The sequence below is a fragment of the Miniopterus natalensis genome, chromosome 13, assembly GCF_054644295.1.
Source record: "Miniopterus natalensis isolate mMinNat1 chromosome 13, mMinNat1.hap1, whole genome shotgun sequence".
NCBI lineage: Eukaryota > Metazoa > Chordata > Mammalia > Chiroptera > Miniopteridae > Miniopterus > Miniopterus natalensis.
Genome location: NC_142093.1, coordinates 12,400,408 through 12,419,267, shown reverse-complemented (window position 1 = coordinate 12,419,267; position 18,860 = coordinate 12,400,408). Strand labels below are relative to the sequence as shown.

General features: G+C 50.6%; 1 protein-coding gene across 1 annotated transcript in view; it reads right to left on the bottom strand.

The window, feature by feature from the left end:
* Positions 1 to 18,860, bottom strand: part of PLB1 (phospholipase B1) — a 108,306-nt gene that overhangs the window by 14,914 nt on the left and 74,532 nt on the right. Inside the window, exons 44-55 of the mRNA XM_087823909.1 lie at positions 18,755 to 18,826; positions 13,717 to 13,782; positions 12,121 to 12,178; positions 11,405 to 11,463; positions 9,776 to 9,843; positions 9,476 to 9,519; positions 9,159 to 9,258; positions 5,621 to 5,672; positions 4,619 to 4,699; positions 3,052 to 3,117; positions 2,411 to 2,505; positions 942 to 1,023 (exon numbers count right to left, since the gene is read on the bottom strand). Of these exons, the coding sequence (XP_087680035.1) occupies positions 942 to 1,023; positions 2,411 to 2,505; positions 3,052 to 3,117; positions 4,619 to 4,699; positions 5,621 to 5,672; positions 9,159 to 9,258; positions 9,476 to 9,519; positions 9,776 to 9,843; positions 11,405 to 11,463; positions 12,121 to 12,178; positions 13,717 to 13,782; positions 18,755 to 18,826 (843 nt within the window). The remainder of the gene's footprint in view (positions 1 to 941; positions 1,024 to 2,410; positions 2,506 to 3,051; positions 3,118 to 4,618; positions 4,700 to 5,620; positions 5,673 to 9,158; positions 9,259 to 9,475; positions 9,520 to 9,775; positions 9,844 to 11,404; positions 11,464 to 12,120; positions 12,179 to 13,716; positions 13,783 to 18,754; positions 18,827 to 18,860) is intronic.

The window sequence follows — 18,860 nt, the reverse complement described above, 5'->3', positions numbered from 1 at the left end:
CTTCTAGTCCTGCGGCCTCGGGTGGGTCATGATGGAGGTCAACCCATCCCAGACAAAGGGGACCGAAAGGGGCTGCTCCAGGGTGCAGGCAGGACTACCACCCAATTGCACTCTGAAGTCTCTGCAAGGCTGGGTCTGGGCTGCTGAGCAGACTGCTTGGGCCAAAGGCCTCCCCTGTGCTCACTGCACGAAGAGGTGAATTAGAACACGGGCTCTAGTTCAAATGGGGAGCATTTCAATGCCAGCTCCCCTAAATACTTGTGAACTTGGGAGGGGGGATGAGCACCCATAGTCTTTGGATTTAAGTGCCAAAACGTGGACTCTAAAAGAGACAGACTAGATGTGCTTCTTCTTAAGGAGCTTCTACTCCAGCTGGGAAAGTGAGATGAGACGTGAGAAAACCACGAGAAGCAGGCGAGGTGAGGGAAGCACGGGCGGAAGGTGATGTGGGGAGATGTCCGAGGGTGAGGTTTGCTCAGGGGAAGCAGCTCAGAAGAGGTGAGACAGCCTTTCCTGAGCATGAGATGGGTAAGCCGCAGGAAGGCTCAGAGTGGGCGTGTCAGCGGAGGGGACAATAGTCAGGTGGGGCTAAGCCTTATGTTCTTAAGAAGGGAGAGAGACCCCTCCCTCCTCTGGGTAGGCGATGGCGGCCATCACATGACATCTACTCTGGCTGCTGGGTGCTGCTCGCCTGCCCGGGGCAGACCCGGGGCTGGGAGGGGGGAGTTCTCTCAGCTTCCCTCCTGAGATTCTCACTCCCTTCCCCTCGCCAGCCTGGTGCTCAGTTCACCTGGGTACATATTTCAGGGGCTGCGATCTCCCTTCAGGGAGCAGCCTTGTTCTCAGGAAAGCCCTGCTGAACACACACTGGACTTTGGAGTCCTTGCTCTGGAGTAAAGGTGCCTCCACCTGGGGCAGGAAGAGGAGGGGCGCAGGTTTACCTGAAAGTCCTTGTTCACTTTCTTCAGTTCTAGCAGCTCTGGGGGGTTCTTGGGGGAGTCTCTGAAGCAAGTGCACTCGCTCCTGTAAGGCAAGGAGTCCTATGCTATGGAGAAGCTCCTTGGGGGCAGCCTGGCTCTGGACTCTTGGGAGGCTGACCCCCCTACCCAGAGGAAGCTGCTTCTCACAGGGGCCTGGACCCTGCGCTGCCTCACATGGGAAGGTGATGACACACAGGTGCCTCCATAATATAGTCTTGCTGACTCATGGACCCAGGTCACAGAACCAAACCTAAGGTCACAAGGTCCAGCAGGTACCTGGAGTTTGAGAGAGAAGGTGGAAGAGTTGGCACCCGAGGCCTGGGTCTCTGTGTAGACAGGCTGCCCATTCCCCATACTATCTGACTGCTCCATCCCAATCTTGTGGCTTCTGGGGTTTGTCCAGGGAATGACCAGGTAGGCAGGGGGCTGGAGTTGGGGAAAGACTGCCATGATGGCTCAGTCTTTCTCTGTCATGTTCCCGAGGCCTCCCTTTTCTACCTCCAGCTGCTTGGGAGTCTCTCTCAGGGCTCCAGAGTAGGGAATCACTTGAGAAGCTAGGGTGGGTCAATCAGCTTGAGATACCTTGACAAGGTGAAATGTAAGACCAACAGATGCTAGAGGAGCCTGTCATAGCCCCTAGCCATGGGCTGCTCCACCTGGGGGACTAGGTTCCTATCAAGAATGGGAACTAGCTTGTCATCTTCCCAGCAAACCCATTTGACCCCAGATAGGACCCCTCAACCCCCTACAGAGTCTCCTCCCCAGATAGCAAAACTCTGGGAGACCCTCTGGCTGGCCTCAGAAGTTGGCAACTTCCTGCCAGGGTCACAGCTGAGCTTTAAATAAATTCTAGCCCCCAACAGAAATTCTCATCTTTCACTGGCTTTCAAGGACAGTCATATCAAGGACATTATAAAACCTACTATTTCCTGAGAGCCTGCCCCACAGTGGCCAAGTACTTGACATGCATTTCCTCTAGACCTCCCATCCACTTGGCAAGGAGATTTTACAGGTGAGGAGTAAAAGGTACAGAGACAGTTAGGTAGTTTGGGCAAGGTCCCACAGCTCCTAAATGGCAGAGCCAGGATCTGAGGCCAGATCTAGCCCATTGCCCTCTGCTGTCTCTCAAACATGGGACAACTCGCTGGAGTTGGAGTTTGGGATCATCGACAATGTCAGGAGGCTTTAAGGATCATTGGGTCTGTCTGTCTCACTTTACAGAAAAGCAAACTGGGGTCCAGAGGAATGAAGTGACTTGCATCCAGTAGGCACTCAACAATGTAGAGCCTTTCCAAAGGATTTCCCAAGTGCCTGGCTAGTTGCCTTCTACCTAGGACTGTCTGCTCTGCCTACAATGGTCTCATCATTGGCATTTGTGAGCCCTGCTTCCCCAACGTGCCCTCACCCTGGGACCAGGACCATGTACTTACTGAGCTCCCAGCGGCATTCTACATCTCCCTCCTAGGCCCTGGTGCAGGCCGGTCAGCTCCATGACCTCCACCACATTGATGAAAACCCTTGGAAGCTGTGGGGAGCAGAGAGATGGGCCTCATTAGTCTCCAGGCAGTGTGTGTGTGTGTGGGGGGGGAGGGGGGCAGAGCACTAATTACTGCTGGACTGAGCCTAAGGGATCATCTATAAGCCAATATCCCCCCTCCCCAATTTTACCAATAAAGAAATTGAGGCCCAGAAAGGAAACATGACTTGTATTAATCTCCTTGAATCTTCTCTATTCGCCCCACTTTCTACACTGAGAAACTGAGACACAGAGAAGTCACTTCCTAAAGTCACATTGCTAATAAGCCATAGCACCTGGCTGCAAACAAGGCCAATAGGCTCCAGAGACAAGCTCTTTGCCACCAACAATACAGTCTGATCCAGTTTCCCCGTAGAGGAGGTCACAGCCACATCCTCCATCCGTCCCTGTGCCTGCTCACGGCGGGCTCTGCTCAGCGTGCATCTCAGGAACACAACTTGCCTAGATGCGCCCTGGGAGCAGCCCAGTGAGCGAGCAGACAGGCAGATTACCGGCAGCAACTGGGACCTAGGACATGCGGCTGCTCTTTCCTACCTGCTCATAGAAGATGTCCAGGGCCTGTTGGATGTGCTGAACATATTCCATGACTGAGTAGTTCTTCTGTGAAGAAAGAAGGGGCTCTCCTCAGCCCCACTCTCAGAGGAGGAGAGTGGTCTGTTCCCAGCATAGGAGGGCCCTGGGGGCCTGGGATGGTGGCAGAGGGGCTATGAGGGCACTGGACGGGCTGGGAAACACAGTCCTTGTTGCTGGTGGAGAGGCTCTTGTAAGAAGTCTTCCCTAGACCCCTAGTAGATGCCATGAATCATCCCCACCTCACCCTGCTTCATGGTATCTCAAACCCACAGGCAGCCCCTGACAGTGCTGGGCCCCACCATTCCTCTAGTCCCATACGTCACCTTCTCCAACCATGGTGGTGCCCCTGATGGCCATGCTGGCCCCACTGGCCCCCTAACTCCTACAGTCCCCTGTGACTCAGCTCGAGGGACTCCTCCTCTGACCCATCTTCCAACTGGAGGCTGGTTTAGCCCCTTCCTAATTAGTCCTGAGGGTGGCAGTCAGGTCCTTTCCACACAAAAAATGTTCTTAGGACTATAAACCTGCTTACATGGGGGACAGGCATTCTGGGGCTAGTGGAGGCACTTTCCTATACCGTGTTCACAGGTGGCTCTGGGGATACTTCTGGATTCCTGGACTCCCTTGAGTCCAAGATGCAATGACATTTTAATCCCCATGAGATTGTGTTACTTCTGCCTCCAGGGTCTGCTCAGTGAGGCTGAGAACAGAGGGGAGGAGACCTGGAACAGCGAGCCCCTGTGAGGGGGAGGGGGGGATTCTCATCAAGCCTCCGGTGGCGTCTCTCTGAGCCACAAGGAATGATAAATGCTCCCCCCCATCCCCCTGTGACTGTCAAACATTCTATCACGACCTCTGAGTAATGGCCGTTGTCCTTTTCTGGCCAAATAAAATACAGGACGTCCTCAACTTAGAACAAGATGTATTCCAAAAGTTACAACTTCCCAACGTTTGTACGTCTGGACGTGTTTCCCCACGGATACAACAGGACACAACATTAGAAACAGGGTGGGTTCCCAGGCTAGCTAGCTGAGGCTGGTTAACTCACAGTGTCCCTGAAGTGCAGCAAGCTATCCTATCGGGACTGGTTCAGTTTTATCCAACCCCATTTATGACATTGTTCCAGTTCCTCCTGCACACCCTCCATCCCCAGGAAAAACCACCAACAAACAGGGCAGAGACTGCAAGCAGGTGAGGGGTGGGCCTCGCTACTTACCCACTGGTTCCAGAAAACAGTGTGTGTGTGCATGAGAGAGGCACCCCATCAGCAGTGCCTGAAGTGTGGGTGCTTCCAGACACTTCTGGAATCGGGAAACCAGTGAAGCTGGTCTCCCAGGGGCCTCTCAGCAGTAGGAAATGCCAGGCCTCATGGGGCAAGCGTGAGCCAGGGGCTGCCTGGGCAGACTTGGGCGCCTGGGAGAGCAGGCAGCCTGACTCCCCGAAAGGAGCTCAGGGCCCTGGGAACGGACAATGCTGCTGGCCAGCAACTCAGTTCTCAGGGCCCCGACGGGGCTGGTCAGGGGCCTACCGGTTTATAGCAGTGATGACACAAGTCGTTGCTCCCAATAAAGAGTGTGATCAGCTTCCAGTCTTTCTCCAGGTTGATTTTCTGAGGGGAAAGAGAACCTAGGATTAGGGCTTGGTGGGGGGTACATTCAGGTGGCGCTTCCCAGGCCAGACAGCCCCACAAGTGTCTCTCACTCTCTCTGTATCACAATGGAGAGAAGATGCCTCACCCTCATCTTGGTGCTGGAGCAGGGAGCTCAAAATGTGTGTGTGTGTGTGTGTGTGTGCGTGCGAGTGCTCACACAGTGCAAGGGCTATTTCCCTTTGAAATCCTCTCTGGAAAGCTGCAGTCCCATGTGAAGGGTGTATTAACACACCCTGAAAATGTGATCTAAAGGACTTCAAAGGAGCCAAGGGCAAAAGATGCAGCTAGAAGCAAAGCCCCAGAGCTGCCTCTGGGAGAGCTCTCCAGGTGTGGGACCAGGGAGGGGACTGGAGGGGGAAGCCTGCATGGACTGAGAGGTGGGGTGGGGGCTGGGAGGCCCTCCAAGGAGCCTGCTTTCCACTCAGCCACCACCATAATAGGAGTTCTGCCAGGAGCTGAATTTCAAGGCATAAACACAAAGCATTAAAAAAAAAAAAAAAAAAAGTACTAGTGAGAAGGTTGAGAGGGACCAGGGAGGAGGGACTGGAATGAGGAGCCTATATTTAGACGCCAGCATTCATAATAGGGCTCTGCACAACCAGCCCGGGTGAAGTGAGAAGCTGCCAGAGGCTAGTCTCTCCATCCATCTCCATCTCTCTGCCCCATCTCTCCCCTCTGCTGCCGGCCCTGGGGATGAGGGTGCCCGAGCCGGAGCCAAGGGGACAGTGGAGAGGGGGCCTTTGTGGTAAGGCCTGCTTCTTATGGCTCTTTTGGCCCCTCTTACAGACAAGCCCTGAGCAGCAGCTGCAGTGGGGCTTAGGGGCTCTGTTAGAGCCACTGTCCCCATCCCAGCCGGAGACCTGGGGGTCCTGTACTCACAGGGTCCATTTTCATTAGTTCCACTAGGGCCTTGGCCTGGGCAGGCATGTCCCTAGGCAGGAGAAGAGAAGGGGATTGTTAGAGCCGACTCAGGAGCAAGATCTCAAGCTGTAGGAGTTTGGCTGGCAAGGATGTGTTTCAGGAAGACTAATGCTATGTTAGGTTTATTCCTTCAAAATGTCCTGAAATATTTGATTCTCAAGAAATCTCAACCAAGTAATAATCAAAGGTCTGCCACGGACCTCAGAGTCACATGGATCAGGACCCTGCCAGGGGCTAACCTGCCTCCCACCTCCTTTCTGCAGGCCTGTGCTCCTGGGCCACTGGGGTGGCATCTGCTCAACCTTCCCATCAGGGAGGTTCCCTTACATTTCATCCAGCTCTTTCACTGCACGCTGAGTCTGTTCACTTCTTATTTGGCTGCCCGTTTTAAAAATAGCCTTTTGTGTATTTGAAAAAAAGCCACAGCCCTAAATTACCCCTCAGCTTTCTCCTTTCCGGGCTTCACGACTCCTTTAACCTTTACTTCTAAGTCCCGCTCTCTGTTCCTTTAGTCCTTTCATTTTTCTCTGTAATTACTCTGGATTCCCACACCGTTCTCCAGCTCCTCTTTCCCCGCTCCCATCAGAGCAGGATGGGGGGACGGAAACGGGCAGGGCTCCCTTCATCTCCCCGGCATCTGCCATGACTTAGGAAGCGAACAGTCTGGACGAGAGACCTGTGTCAGCGGAATCCTGCTCAGCAAGAAGGCTGAGCGGACTGATAACCTGCAACGGCACGGGTGCATCTCAAAAGAATTTTGCTGGGTGCGAGCGGTTAGGCAAGAAGTGTACATAGTATTTGATTCCATTTACATAAAATTCTAGAAAATCAAGACTAATCTATAGCGACAGAAAGCAGGTCACTGTTTGCCCAGTGTGGGGTAGGGGAGAGGAAGGGGCAAGGGGGAGAGATTACAAAGGTGCACAGGGGAATTTTGGGGGGTGATGGATGTGTTTATTGTCTCGATTGCAGTGATGATTTTACAGGTATATGCATGCATAAAATGCATCAAATTGCAGACTTTTAATGAGAGTGTATTGCATGTCAGTTAAACCTTTTTTTTTTTTTTTAAAGGTATGTATATGAGAAATTATGTCAGCAAAGAGATACAGCCGATAGAGGTTTCCTTGGAAGAAGTTATAGAAGCAGTTGCTGATATAGGATGGCCATTTAAAATCTGTGCATGCCCACAATGAGCCGGGCACACGGCCAAGCACACAAAACACCTTCCCTGCCCTCGCTTCTCATTGACACATCCAGGATCACACCCATGCACTACTGCTATTGATGGGTATCGGAAAGCTACAAAGAACGCCTGTGCTGGGCAAAGGTAACACAGAAGTACCTATAACCTTTTAATAGGTTCAGGATGTGATAGGGGAAATTCACGGGTGATAAGCCCACTTCCTCCTCTCTTCCCAGCCCTGTTCCTCAGGCTCAGAGCAAGTCCCACCTCCACCTTCCCTTTGAGCTCATTTATCCGCGCTCCCTCTTTCCTTTTCTATCCCAGTGCAAAGAGCCCTGCTCTTGGAGTTATGGGACCCAAGTTCTCCTTTCAGCTCTGCTACAAACTTGCTGTATGAGCTCATCACCCAAGTTACCAAATCCTCCTAGGGCTGAATTTTTCTCACCTTTTAAATTATAAGGTTGGGCTAGGTGATTTCTGGGGTCCCTTCTGCAACTGCATCTGTGCTGGGACTGCCTAGCTGTGAGGACTACACTTTTCTGTTCTCTTGGTTGTACTCCAAAGTACAAAATCATTTCAGTCCGCAATATTGCCATAAGCAACAGTTTTCCCCCAAAGTTATTTGTTGGTTTAGGCTCCTTAACTAGACAGCAAGCTCTTTGTAGGGAAGGAGTTCACCTTTTGACTCTTTTGTATCTTTTAGTAACCAACTCTGGGCTCAGCCCTTGGAAGGTGTTCAATGAATTCTTGCTTATTGGCTGACTGAAGGCAAGTTAGATGTTTAATACAAATTTGAAACTAAATACCCTAATATTGACAAGCTTTTTTTTTGCATCCATATTATATACTGTTCTGAGTGCTTTCCAGGGATTATTACCTCTTAATCTTACCACAGCCCTGAGAAGTGGGAACTATTATTATCCTTATCAACAGATAATGAAACTAAGAGTCAGACGTGCTAAGTGACTTGCCCAAGGTCACTTGGGTAGCAAGTCTGAGAGCTGAAGTCTGGACACAGATGGCCTGACCCCAGATCCCATTGTCTTAGCTGCTCAGCTGTAGTATTTATCTTTCCAATGTGGTGAACAGATCCTTATCTATACGCATTAAACACAGAGTGCAGGTAAAGGAGAGACAATTCTCCAACCTTGCTTATTAAGTCAATGGCTTAGTCTCCTTTCCCTTAACATGGGATATCAGAGATACTAACAAGAAGCTGTGTGTCTGGGTTACTTCCCCCTGACACTGATTTGTTCTGGTGGAGGCATCGAGCAGCAATAAAATAGAAAAGACAGTAAGAGAAATGAAGCGAGAAAGGGGCTTAATGTCAACAGACTGAGGAATCACCCCCTGGCTAATGAAGCCTGGGCTGTAGAATAATAATGAATTAACAATGATGATGATGATGATCCTAATGACAGCAGTTAGATGTGGACATTAGGACCCCATGAAGCCCAGGTTTTTGCAAAAGAATTCGGTTTTGTGCTTAAGATGTTGAAAAACTGACATGGCTTCCTGTGGCTCGGAGCGTGGGGCCCTCCTTACCGAGTCTGAAAGGACCGCTCCCTGTAAACACAATGAGTCAAGACAGTGTCGTTTCCTTGGTGATCTGAGTGCAGCAATCCTGCTGCAAAGCAAATACCCAGCACGTTCGGTGCAGAAAATCAATGACCTCTGCCAGGCATTTCAGCTTTAATTATCTGAGTTATTGTCAACAACAGAAATCTGAGTGAAAACAAACCAGGGCCATGCTGTTCCAGGGGCTGCACTCTTAACTCCCTAATGTCAAAATAACAGCTTTTTCAGAATTCAGCACTGGAGGATCTGAGGCGAGGGGGAGAGAGGAAGGGTGGTCACGTGCTGAGTTCCTAAGCCCCTGAGAAGTGCCCTGAAGGGGTGACCTGAACCTCCGCTGGGCAGGGAGCTGGGATCAGTGGGACAGTACTCAGGAGGGGAGGGTGGCATGCTTCCTGCTGCCCCAGGAGACAGCAGCCACACCCTGGGCAACACAAAGCCCTGATCAGCCAGGTCTGATCCTGGCTCTTTTGATAACTTTCCCTGATAAGCTTGGACCGTCTGGGAAACTTTTAAGCCTCGGTGTGTCCTCATGCTAGTGCCCATCTTGAAGGGTGTGAGGATTACATGAGATGACCCATGTGCAGGGCCAGCCTGGGGCCAGACACACAGAAGTGCTCCATGCACGGCAGTGATTACTGCTCATCTGAGGCCAGGCTCCCAGATCCCACCCTCCTCCCATTTCCCACCGTGACCTCCCAGCCCGTCCCCCCCCCCATACCCATGTCCACTTACTCAGCTTTGGCCCCTTCCACAGCAACATTCAATCCTGCTGTCTCCTTCTCTGTGCCGGTGGAGAACCCGATGATTTCAGGATTGAACATCTTGAGAATGTCTTTTAAGAGGGAGAAAGCAGACAGCACAGGTGAGTGGGAGATGGACGTGCAGTGTTGGGGTACAGGTAGAGGGCAGCACTGTTTGGGGTCTTTTCCGGGCTGGCTGACTTCCCTCCTTGCTGATAATCTTCTCTGCCACCGCTCAGGGGGCAGGCCCTGGCTCAGCGAGGGGCTGCTGTGGCCACAGTGATGGTGCCCCTTCATGTTGCTACTTACTGGGCAGTGTGGTGTGGTTCTCCAAGACCCCATCGCCTCCAATGCTGGGGAAGAGACAAACATTTGCTCAAATCCCCCCAACCTGCTGCTCCACGTGTCGTCATATTTCTGAGTCAGAAGCAGAGAGTCTGCTCCTGGTACGGGATTTCCATCGCCCTTAGGACCAGCACGAGCACCAGGGCCTCTCCTTGCATCTCAGTGCTGGGCCATGGCCTCATCTTGGGAGGGCTGAGAGGAGACACCACTCTTGCCCTGTTGGGGGAGTGTCATCCATAGAAAATAAATGGAGAACATCCTCACCTCCAAGAGAGTCCCCTCCAGGACCCGAGCTTCTCATTGGGTTTGCTTGGGCAGGCTCCCACTGCTGTCTGCGAGAGGAAAAGAGAAAGAAGGCTGCAGAGCTTGGCTGGGCCCAGATGCAGGCTGAGGGCCCTGGGAAAAGTCCCTGTGCCCTTGTGTAGCAGCTGGGACCTGGATTTACCTTTTCTGAAAATAGTACCAGCTTTTCTCCAGGCCACTTAATCTTTGAGTTGTCCTGACTCCCCAATCCTCTACATATAACCATAACCAAGTCTTAGAACCAAGGTTCTTCCTTTCCAACCTCTCTAGCTCCCAACTCTTTCTTTTTGTTCCCTTTGCCATATTCTGAGGTGAGGCTGTCATCTTGTCACCATGGACAACACTTTGACCTCCTACCTGACCCCACGGTTTCCAGTGTCAGTTCCCTTCTCACCAGCTGTCTGCTTGCTCTTCTGATCACGCCTTTTCTTCACACTTCCCCTTGACTCTGACCTTTCAGTGCGTCTCCCTTACCCACAGGGCCAAAGCCAAACCCCTTTACCAACTCCCTGAGTTCACCATAATCTGGTGTCCACTTTCCTTCCTTTGTTCACCCACTTCTGTTCTGTACACACAAACCTCCAGGTCTAAGCAAATTGATCTGAAACATGAAGGTCTTCAACTAGTGTTGAATTCATTCGCTAAGGCCTTTGTCACTTTTTGCCTCTCTATAAAACTTTCTCGAAATGCCCTAGTTCAAAAGAGAGAGAAATCCCTCTTTGAAACTTACATTAATAATATATACCATAAGTAGTGAAATGATGCAAAGATTTTTAAAAAATTAATAATATATCCCTCCTTAATAATCTTGCCTTATCCCCTCCTGGCCCCTGACCCACATATACACGCCAACAAAGCTAATCAGTGGTGAAGAGCCTGGTGTACATCCTTCCATAGCTTTCTCCACATTCATACCAACATTAAAACACATTCACACACCTATGGGGAAGTTGTTTGTTTTTACAGAAATGAACACCTGATTTTTAAAGTCCTGTATGGCATCTATATGACTATGTGGCTCCTTTTGTGTGTTTCTTATAGTCCCAGCTGAACACATTTCTTGAGGACTATGACTATACTTCTTTCCCCTCAGGATTGCTGGCAGAATGTCTTGTGCACAGCAGTAGCTAAATATTTGGCTAATATGATTCACTTAGTAAAATATCTATGTGCAGGAATTGGGCTCCCTCTTCCCCCAAAGAACACATCTTTAGATGGGGTGAGGGGTGCTGGGTGTGGGTAAGACCCACCACTCTGTGAGTCAAGTAGATGGAGATGAGTTTCCTGATAAAGGCAGGTAGACTTGGATGAGTACCACAGCACACAGACAAAATGCTTGGGGACAGTGGGGGAAGGGAGGTAGATAACTTCTACCTGGGGATAGAGGTGGTGCTTGAGTGGGACTGTGGAAGGGCGGGAGGGGGGCTTTCTAGATTGCCTGGTGATGTCTTGTGGCAGCCTGGCTATGTTTCAGTGCCTGATACAGGTAGGTTCTCACTAGTGTCAGCTAAATGCAGAGCCAGTACAGAGGAAGAGTTGATTCTGCATGGGGTTTGGCTGGTGCTCATGTCTGGCCAGTTCAGTGCTTACAGTTAGTGAGTCACCCAGGGCAGCCACCACTTTGATGTCTGATGGTCGGAGCTCATGGACTAGGATAGACAGGTAAAAAGATGGATGGTCAGGGGAGGCCTTTCTTTTAAATCATAAACTTGACTAGAAGTCTGAGATTCTGCTGTAGTCCCATAGGTCCCCATTTGCAGCCTAGGGCTTTAGCAACTTTGCCTCTTACATCTGTTTTGAGCAGGGGTGGGGAACGTCCAGCCCATGGGCCATATACAGCCAGTGAAATCATTTGGTCTGGCCCTGCCAAGGCCTCACCAAAGAGAAGCAGTTCCAGCCATCACATTAGGGGTGACTTAATTAAATGTTTGACCAAATATAGCAGGCTAATTTTTGAGCTGATAATTTTTGTATGCCCGAGAATGATGTTATAAATATCCAAAAGGCCCTTGGCAGGAAAAGGCAGAGATGACCCAAATCCCTGACTGTCCCTACCTCCCAGGGCAGGGAGGCCTGAGGGACTGCCATTGGGATTAAGTGGACATGAGAAGTGTGCTTTGTGGAGAGGCCTTGGGGCCCAGCAGGGGTTGCAGGCCAGCTATTGGTGGTTGTACCAGTTGTAGGTCTGCATTGCATGGAAATCAGCAAGGCCTACTCAAGGATCCAAGGTGTGTTTGTAGGGTCTCCTGCCACCCGGACACTTAGCAAAGCCCTTAACTGAAGAGGGGATGGCGTTTTTCACTCACCTGAGGTGGGAACCGTGGACAAATTATTTGCCGCACACAGGAAGTCACTGCCCCAGTTCTACATCAACAGGAGGAAAGACACATGCTCAACACTCACTGTGCAGGGAAGTTAGCTACAGCCCAGGAACTAGCTAAGTAACTTTTGGTGGAGGCTAAAACTATGTCACTGTAGGGGATCGTGTGAGGGTAAGACCTCTTCGTTATAGATGGACTGCAATGGAAATTAGGAGAAAATGGGTGTCTGCCCTTCCCTATGCACAAAACACATACTGGTGGGTACACACATGACACTCACACAGTCTTTCCCATCTCCACTATCTACACTCTTAAATGGAGCTGGCAGTCCTACCAAAGCAGGGGGGGAACAGTGCAGTCATTCATGCTACAGGTGGTCTCCCAGAGGACACAGACTTGGATGCCTAATGAGAGATTACAGCTGGGTTTTGGTATTGTTTTTGACATTAAGCTAATGGACACTAATTACAATGCTAGGATATTAGTTAGAATATTTTTAGGAGAGGAACATGAAATCTTTACAATTGCTTAATTCCTGGTTTCTGCATATTTTCTCTGTATGTGAGTATATCTTTTTGGATATTTAACTTAATAGCCAACCAAGTCCTTGTATATGTTAAAATTAATACCTGTAACCCTGATACTTTTCGTCAAATTCCTTCATGTCTAAAATACGGAGCACTTTGCTCTGACCGGGTAGCTCAGTTGGTTAGAGCGGCATCCTGATAGGCCAAGATTGTGGGTTTGATCCCCAGTCAGGGCACATACAAGCAGCAACCAATGAATGCATAAAAAGTGGAACAACAAATCAATCTCTCTCTCTCTCCCCCTTCTCCTCTCTCTCAAAAATCAGAAATGACCGGTACCAGCAAGCTGGGGGAGAAACAGAAGCTCTTTCCCAGAGTTGCAAACACCTGCATATCCCCAAGATGGCCTGAGGGACAAGCCCAGTGCTGAGTGCCCAGTAGGGGGCTCCACAAACAGGAGCCGACTGGTTGGCGGATCCTCCGCAGAGGTTTTGGAAGCTCTTCTGTGTTAGTCAGATAAAGATGAAGACAAGCCTTGTTAAAGCACTCCTCTCAGGAGGGAGCAAAAATGAAACTTCTTTTAAATATTATTTGCTTAATTTGATATAGTTTATTCCAAGGACTTGTTCAGTTCATCACAATGACGGATTCCTTCTTCTGTGTGGATGTGCTACTGAAGTCAAGAATATACTTGAGATTTTTCCACTCGGCTCCACCTTTCAGGAAGCCGGTGGCACCTCAGCCCCACTGTCTCCCCTTCAGCTCTGGAAAGGCTGAGTTGCCTAATCGGAAGTGTTGTTTGTACAAAGGTCAAAGAAAACTGATCCATGGGCACTTCCTCTTGCTGGTTGCTGATGTCAGGTAACCACTTGAGAACATGTTACAACAATCCTGGGACTTGTGGTTCAGGCAATTTTCTCTTTTTTGACATTCTAATTTCCAGTATGTAAAATGGGTACATTTCTGCTTAAGCTAACACTCTGAAACCTGCATTACACCTCAAGTCACTGGCAGGTGGAAATGGCTTGTCCCTGGGAGAGGCATCAGGAGTTACCTCGATGGCTGGCTTGGTGGGGTATGTGTAGTTACTGTTCTTGAGAGTTGTCAGGAAAGGAACATCCTGAGAGAGAAAAGAAACCACAGGGAGGGGTTATCTGATGATAATGAATGTTGTTTAGGAAAGAATCCTGTTCTCTAGATTTATTTAACATGACTTTTCGGCGCTCAAATAGAAAGAACTGTGTAAACATAATTTTGTTCATTCCCTAGAGGGTTTTACATATTATCTTTGGCAAGGCATACACAATGAAAGGACTAAAAAGCATTCATGTATGTTTTACTCAGGGTTCTGTGCTTCTATTTTCACCCTAGCAGCTGAACATCTACCTATTCATCAAAGTGATCTGTTTTCTTTCCTTTATAATTTCTTTAGCAAGGGATTCACATTATAGCATTTTTTTCTTTTCTAAAAAGTGTTATGATTATCAATTTATTATTTTTTTATCTTCACCCAAGGATATGTTTATGGATGTATTTTATTTTATTTTTTAACATTTGTTTATTATGAATGTCTAAAAGTGATTTTAGAGAGGGAGGAAGGGAGAGAGAAAGCAAGCGAGAGAAACATCAGTGTGAGAGATACATTGATTGGTTGCCTCCCTTCGTATGTGCCCCGACTGGAGATCGAACTCACAACCTAGTTATGTGTCCTGACTGGGAGCTGAACCCACAACCTTTTGGCCAAAGAGGGGAGACTGAGTCAAAGGGGTCAGAGGTCAGGGAGACACTGGAATTTGGCAGGGAGTGAGGCCAGAGCAGGAAAAATAAGAACAGGTCCAGGGCAGTGGCAGACAGGTGGCCTGGGTTGCCCAGAGCTTGTTTTGTTGACCATAGGCCACATGGTGTGTGCATGAGTCAGAGCGGTTTGAAGGCCTGGACTTGAGCACATCACGGAGGAGGGATTCTGTCAGTTAGTCTGACTGGCTCTCTTAGGCTCCGTTTGTAGCACCAGTGAGTAGAAGGTGAAGCCCATTAAATGCCAGTACCAGGAAGTCTGTGCAAAGATGGTGTGGCCTGCCTGGGGGTGGGGGCAGAGCCAGGACAGCCACCTGATATGAGTCAGCACCATGAGTCAGAGGCTTCGGGAAAAGGTCATGTGCATCTTGGCTGTGTCACTAGGTTTAAAGTTCCACAGTCAAGGAGTAGAGATTCTTGTTTTCTGTTCTGTGCTGCTCGAACCAAAGCAGAGTGTACAGGCAGGTCTGGGCACCCACCGAAACAGGGGCCATGTTCCAGGGAGACATATCTACTACATGAGACAGGGTTTTTAAGGCTGGCTGAGATAAATCGTTCAGGGAACAGTGGAGAAGACTCAGGGAAGGGCGGTGGTGGTGGTAGAAGGGAGGAAGACCTAACAGGCCCTGACCTCTGACATTCCATTCCATTCCAAGCCTGCTGGTTCATGACCTACTAGGCTAATTCCACAGCCTGTTAATGGGTAGCCGCTTGGCAGTTTGAAAAGCACTGCCTGGAGACTGTAGAAGTGTAAGCGGATGCTGTGGTGATGCCTTGGGAGGGATGTGGTAGAATAATTCACTTATTCTATGAGATTTACATCAATAGGACACCAAGGCCCTCCTGCTGAAATCCTAAGGTTCTATAATTCTCCGTTGTTTTATGATGCGAAGGTAAGGCCAGGTAACCTTTAACATACAAAGTGCTAAGGACCTGAACGAGGGTGGTGGCAGTGGGAATGGAAGGCAGGGGCAGGCCAGAGGGGTACTCAGAAGAATCCCATCGGATAGGGCTCCTGCCTGGGGTTCCATGCCTGTGGAACTGTGGAAATCAAATACTAGTGACAGAAATAGGAAAGCCCTAAGAATCACAGAATTTGGGAAGACAGATACTTAGTTCCTACTTTAACACTCCATACTCAAAAATTATGTTTTGAATGAAAGTTTGTTGAGTTCAAGGTGATGGTGAAGTCAGGTCATGATTAGGACATTTGAAGTCCAAAGCATTCAGAAGCTAAGTGTCTGCCACATGTAATTCAAAATACAAACACCAGTGAACAATATGTATAATGGAATCCAACAAACCCCTACTTTTCCCAAAGTAAAAGACTGGTCTCCCTCTTTCTCTGCCTCTCTGTCTCTCCCTCTCTCTTTGCATCTCTTTTTGGTTCCCCTGCTGTCTTAGTACCCTGATCATTCCTTTAAGCTGCCACCTGAGTAACCTTATACCTTCTAGGGCATCCAAGGGGAAAACAGCTCTGAAGGGTTAGAAATACAGAGGTGGAGTTTGGGGAAGAAATAAATGAAGACACAGATTGTGGAGCCTGGTGCAAAGAATTCTAACAGGAAACCCTGGAAATGGACAAATTTCAGAGTGAAGGGATGGAGAGAGAGAGAAGAGAGAACAGGGCTGAGACACAGCCGTTGGAGAACATCCACCTTTTTTTTTTTAACCCTCACCTGAGGACATTTTTTCCATTGATTTTTCAAAGAGAGTGGAAAGGGGAGAGAGAGAGAAACACCAATATGAGAGGGGCACATCAATTGGTTGCCTTCCGGGGATTGAGCCTGCAACGAGGTACATGCCTCGAACCCAGGACCCTTCAGTCCACAGGCCAACGTTCTAACCACTGAGCCAAACCGGCCGGGGCTGTCCACATTTTTGCGGCTGGAAGAAGAAAGAGGGTCATTAAAAGAGACCAGAGCCCTGGCCAGGTAGCTCAGTTGGTTAGTGCGTCATCCCCAAACATCAAGGTCGTGGGTTTGATCCCTGACCAGGGCACACACAAGAATCAACCAATGAGTGCATAAGGTAAGTGGAACAGCAAATCGATGTCTCTCTCTCTCTTCCTTTCTCTCTCCAAAAAGCTAATAAAATTTTTAAAAGAGAGACAAGAAGGGGCAGCAACTAGAAAAAATAGAAAATTAAGTGCTTTTGCATCCAGGAAACTCAGGCAGGAGGTAACTGTCACATGCTTGGATGGTGCAAGGTGGACAAGAACTTAAAAAGGCCTGTGCTGGTCTTTCAGCAGCTTTCTTCAAAGCCCGAGGAGCCACCACCCTCTGCCTGGGTTAGGGAAGGAGGGGCAGAGAGGCGATGAAGGCAGGAAGGGGACAATAGTCACAGTCCACAGAGCAGCTGCTCAAAGGTTGGCTGTAAAATCATTTGTCCAACCTGAACCGAGCTCCGCGGAGTGTTAAATGCACGACCTGGCTGGGCAGAGGGCACCCGCAGTTGACTGGGGCAGGGGTAGAGCAGCGAGGAGGCCAAGAAAGCCCCCCAGTGCTCGCATCCCCCTCGCCCGCTCCCCCCACTGGGTCCTGCCCGAGGCCTCTATGTTTAGACACGGCTGGCACTAAAATAAGCGCTGCCTGGCCCCCGTCAGCTCACACTGCCATGCTGGTGGACTTTATATAGCTCCGGCACACGGGAGGAGCAGACGGGACCTGGGGAACACAGAGCGCTAGTCGCCTGGTGTGGGAAACTGGGCTGGCGGACAGATGGAGCCTTCGCGAATGGGCCTGGGGTTGCCTGGCAACCGCTTCTTCCAGGCCGGGCTTCTGCGGGTGCAGGAGGCTGGGTTTGCTCCCCCGTGCTCACTGGTGGCTCAGTCAGGCTCTGTCCGGGAGGAGGGACAGAGCCCACCGTGGCTTGAGTGTCCTTGGAGCTGCAACCCTGTCGGGGCTCCTTGCCTGGTCCGGGGCAGAGAGTGGTACCGGTCACCTTGAGGCCCATGGCGACAGGGATCTCCTGACCCAGTGCCTAGGCTCCAACCTGGTATTTAAGGAACATCTGTGGGGAGGAAGAGCAATGACGGCTCCCCGGAATGGGTTATTACTTTTACTATCGTATGGGAAGTTGAATGGGCACATTGGCGAGCTTTCCGCGGCTGATGTTCAGCATGGCCCTATGGGCTGTAAAACTATTGAAACACTCACCTCCAGTGTGGTTACAGCCTCTGCTCTGAGTCTCCAAATGCCCCACTACAGGGGTTGTCTGGCTCCTCCCCTAGAACCCTGTTGGCCATGCTCAGGATTTAGCAATTAAACCATTACACCCGGCACAGTAGCGTCCTCTAGGCCTTTGCCCCGTCTTTTGGCCACATCTGACCTGAGTGGAGGCATCCATGGCGCACTGGTTGTTATATCATTGGACTATCTCCTTTGCTGCGAGCCCCAGGCCCAGCAACTGAGCCCTCTGCTGCCACTGGCCTCACTGCCACATCCCTTCTGCCACCACTCGTGTTCTCCTGATGAGGCCGACGGCACACAGGCTGAGCCCGGTGCGGATTGTCGTAGGGAACGTAGCACACAGGGCTCAGGGGTCCCGGAGGGCTGCCACCCCCTCTGGAGCCCTCACAGTCACACAGGGGAGCTGCAGGGCCATTCCCTGCTCGGCCTGGAGGGTGGGAGCCAGTGGTGCAGCGCAGACCCAGGAGGGAAACCCAGCATCCCAGTTTGGGTCAGGCCCTCCTGCTTTTATTGCTGCTGAGGGCCCTTGGGCCTCGGCCTTATTTGGTGAAAAAGTCATCAGACAGCGCTTTGAAGGGAGAGCTGGAGGCGGTGGGAACATGAACCTGCTCCCACCCCTGGGCCTGAAGTCAAGTTGAACACCACTTACATTTTCCTCCTTAAAAGGAGCTGAGTCCTCAGCAAGGCGACCCCACTTGCCCCCCTCCACACAGCCCCGGGCTGTCCTCTTTGACCCTATTCCTGCTGGAAGCTCCCACTGAGTCTCTACCGCCACTAAGCACAGCTTCTGGCCTGCTGGCTTCCCACTGGGCCTCCACCTGCAGCCTGGCTTTCCTGTGGGTCCCATGTGCCGCTGCTGAAAAGAGCCTCCTTGTCAACCTTCTGGCTTCCCGACCTCCCGCTCGAGCACCCACCTTTCCCACCCTGATCCTCAGCCTCTGCTTGGGCCCAGGCCCCCATCCCACTGCCTCTCCCCTTCCCATCCTCACCGACTTCCTTCCCTCCCGCAAAGTCCACCTGCTCCAGGGCCGGGCTAGCTGGGCGGGGGAGGCGCGAGGGGAGAGCTCCGGGCTCCCGGAGAGGAATGAGCGGGTCCCCCCTTATTACCTTAGTGGGGCAGGAGAGGGATATATTTGCTGCCAGGTCCAGGGTATCTGTTTTCTTTCCTAGCGGTTCGAGCTGGGTGGAGAAGAGGAGAGAGACAGGTGCGCTC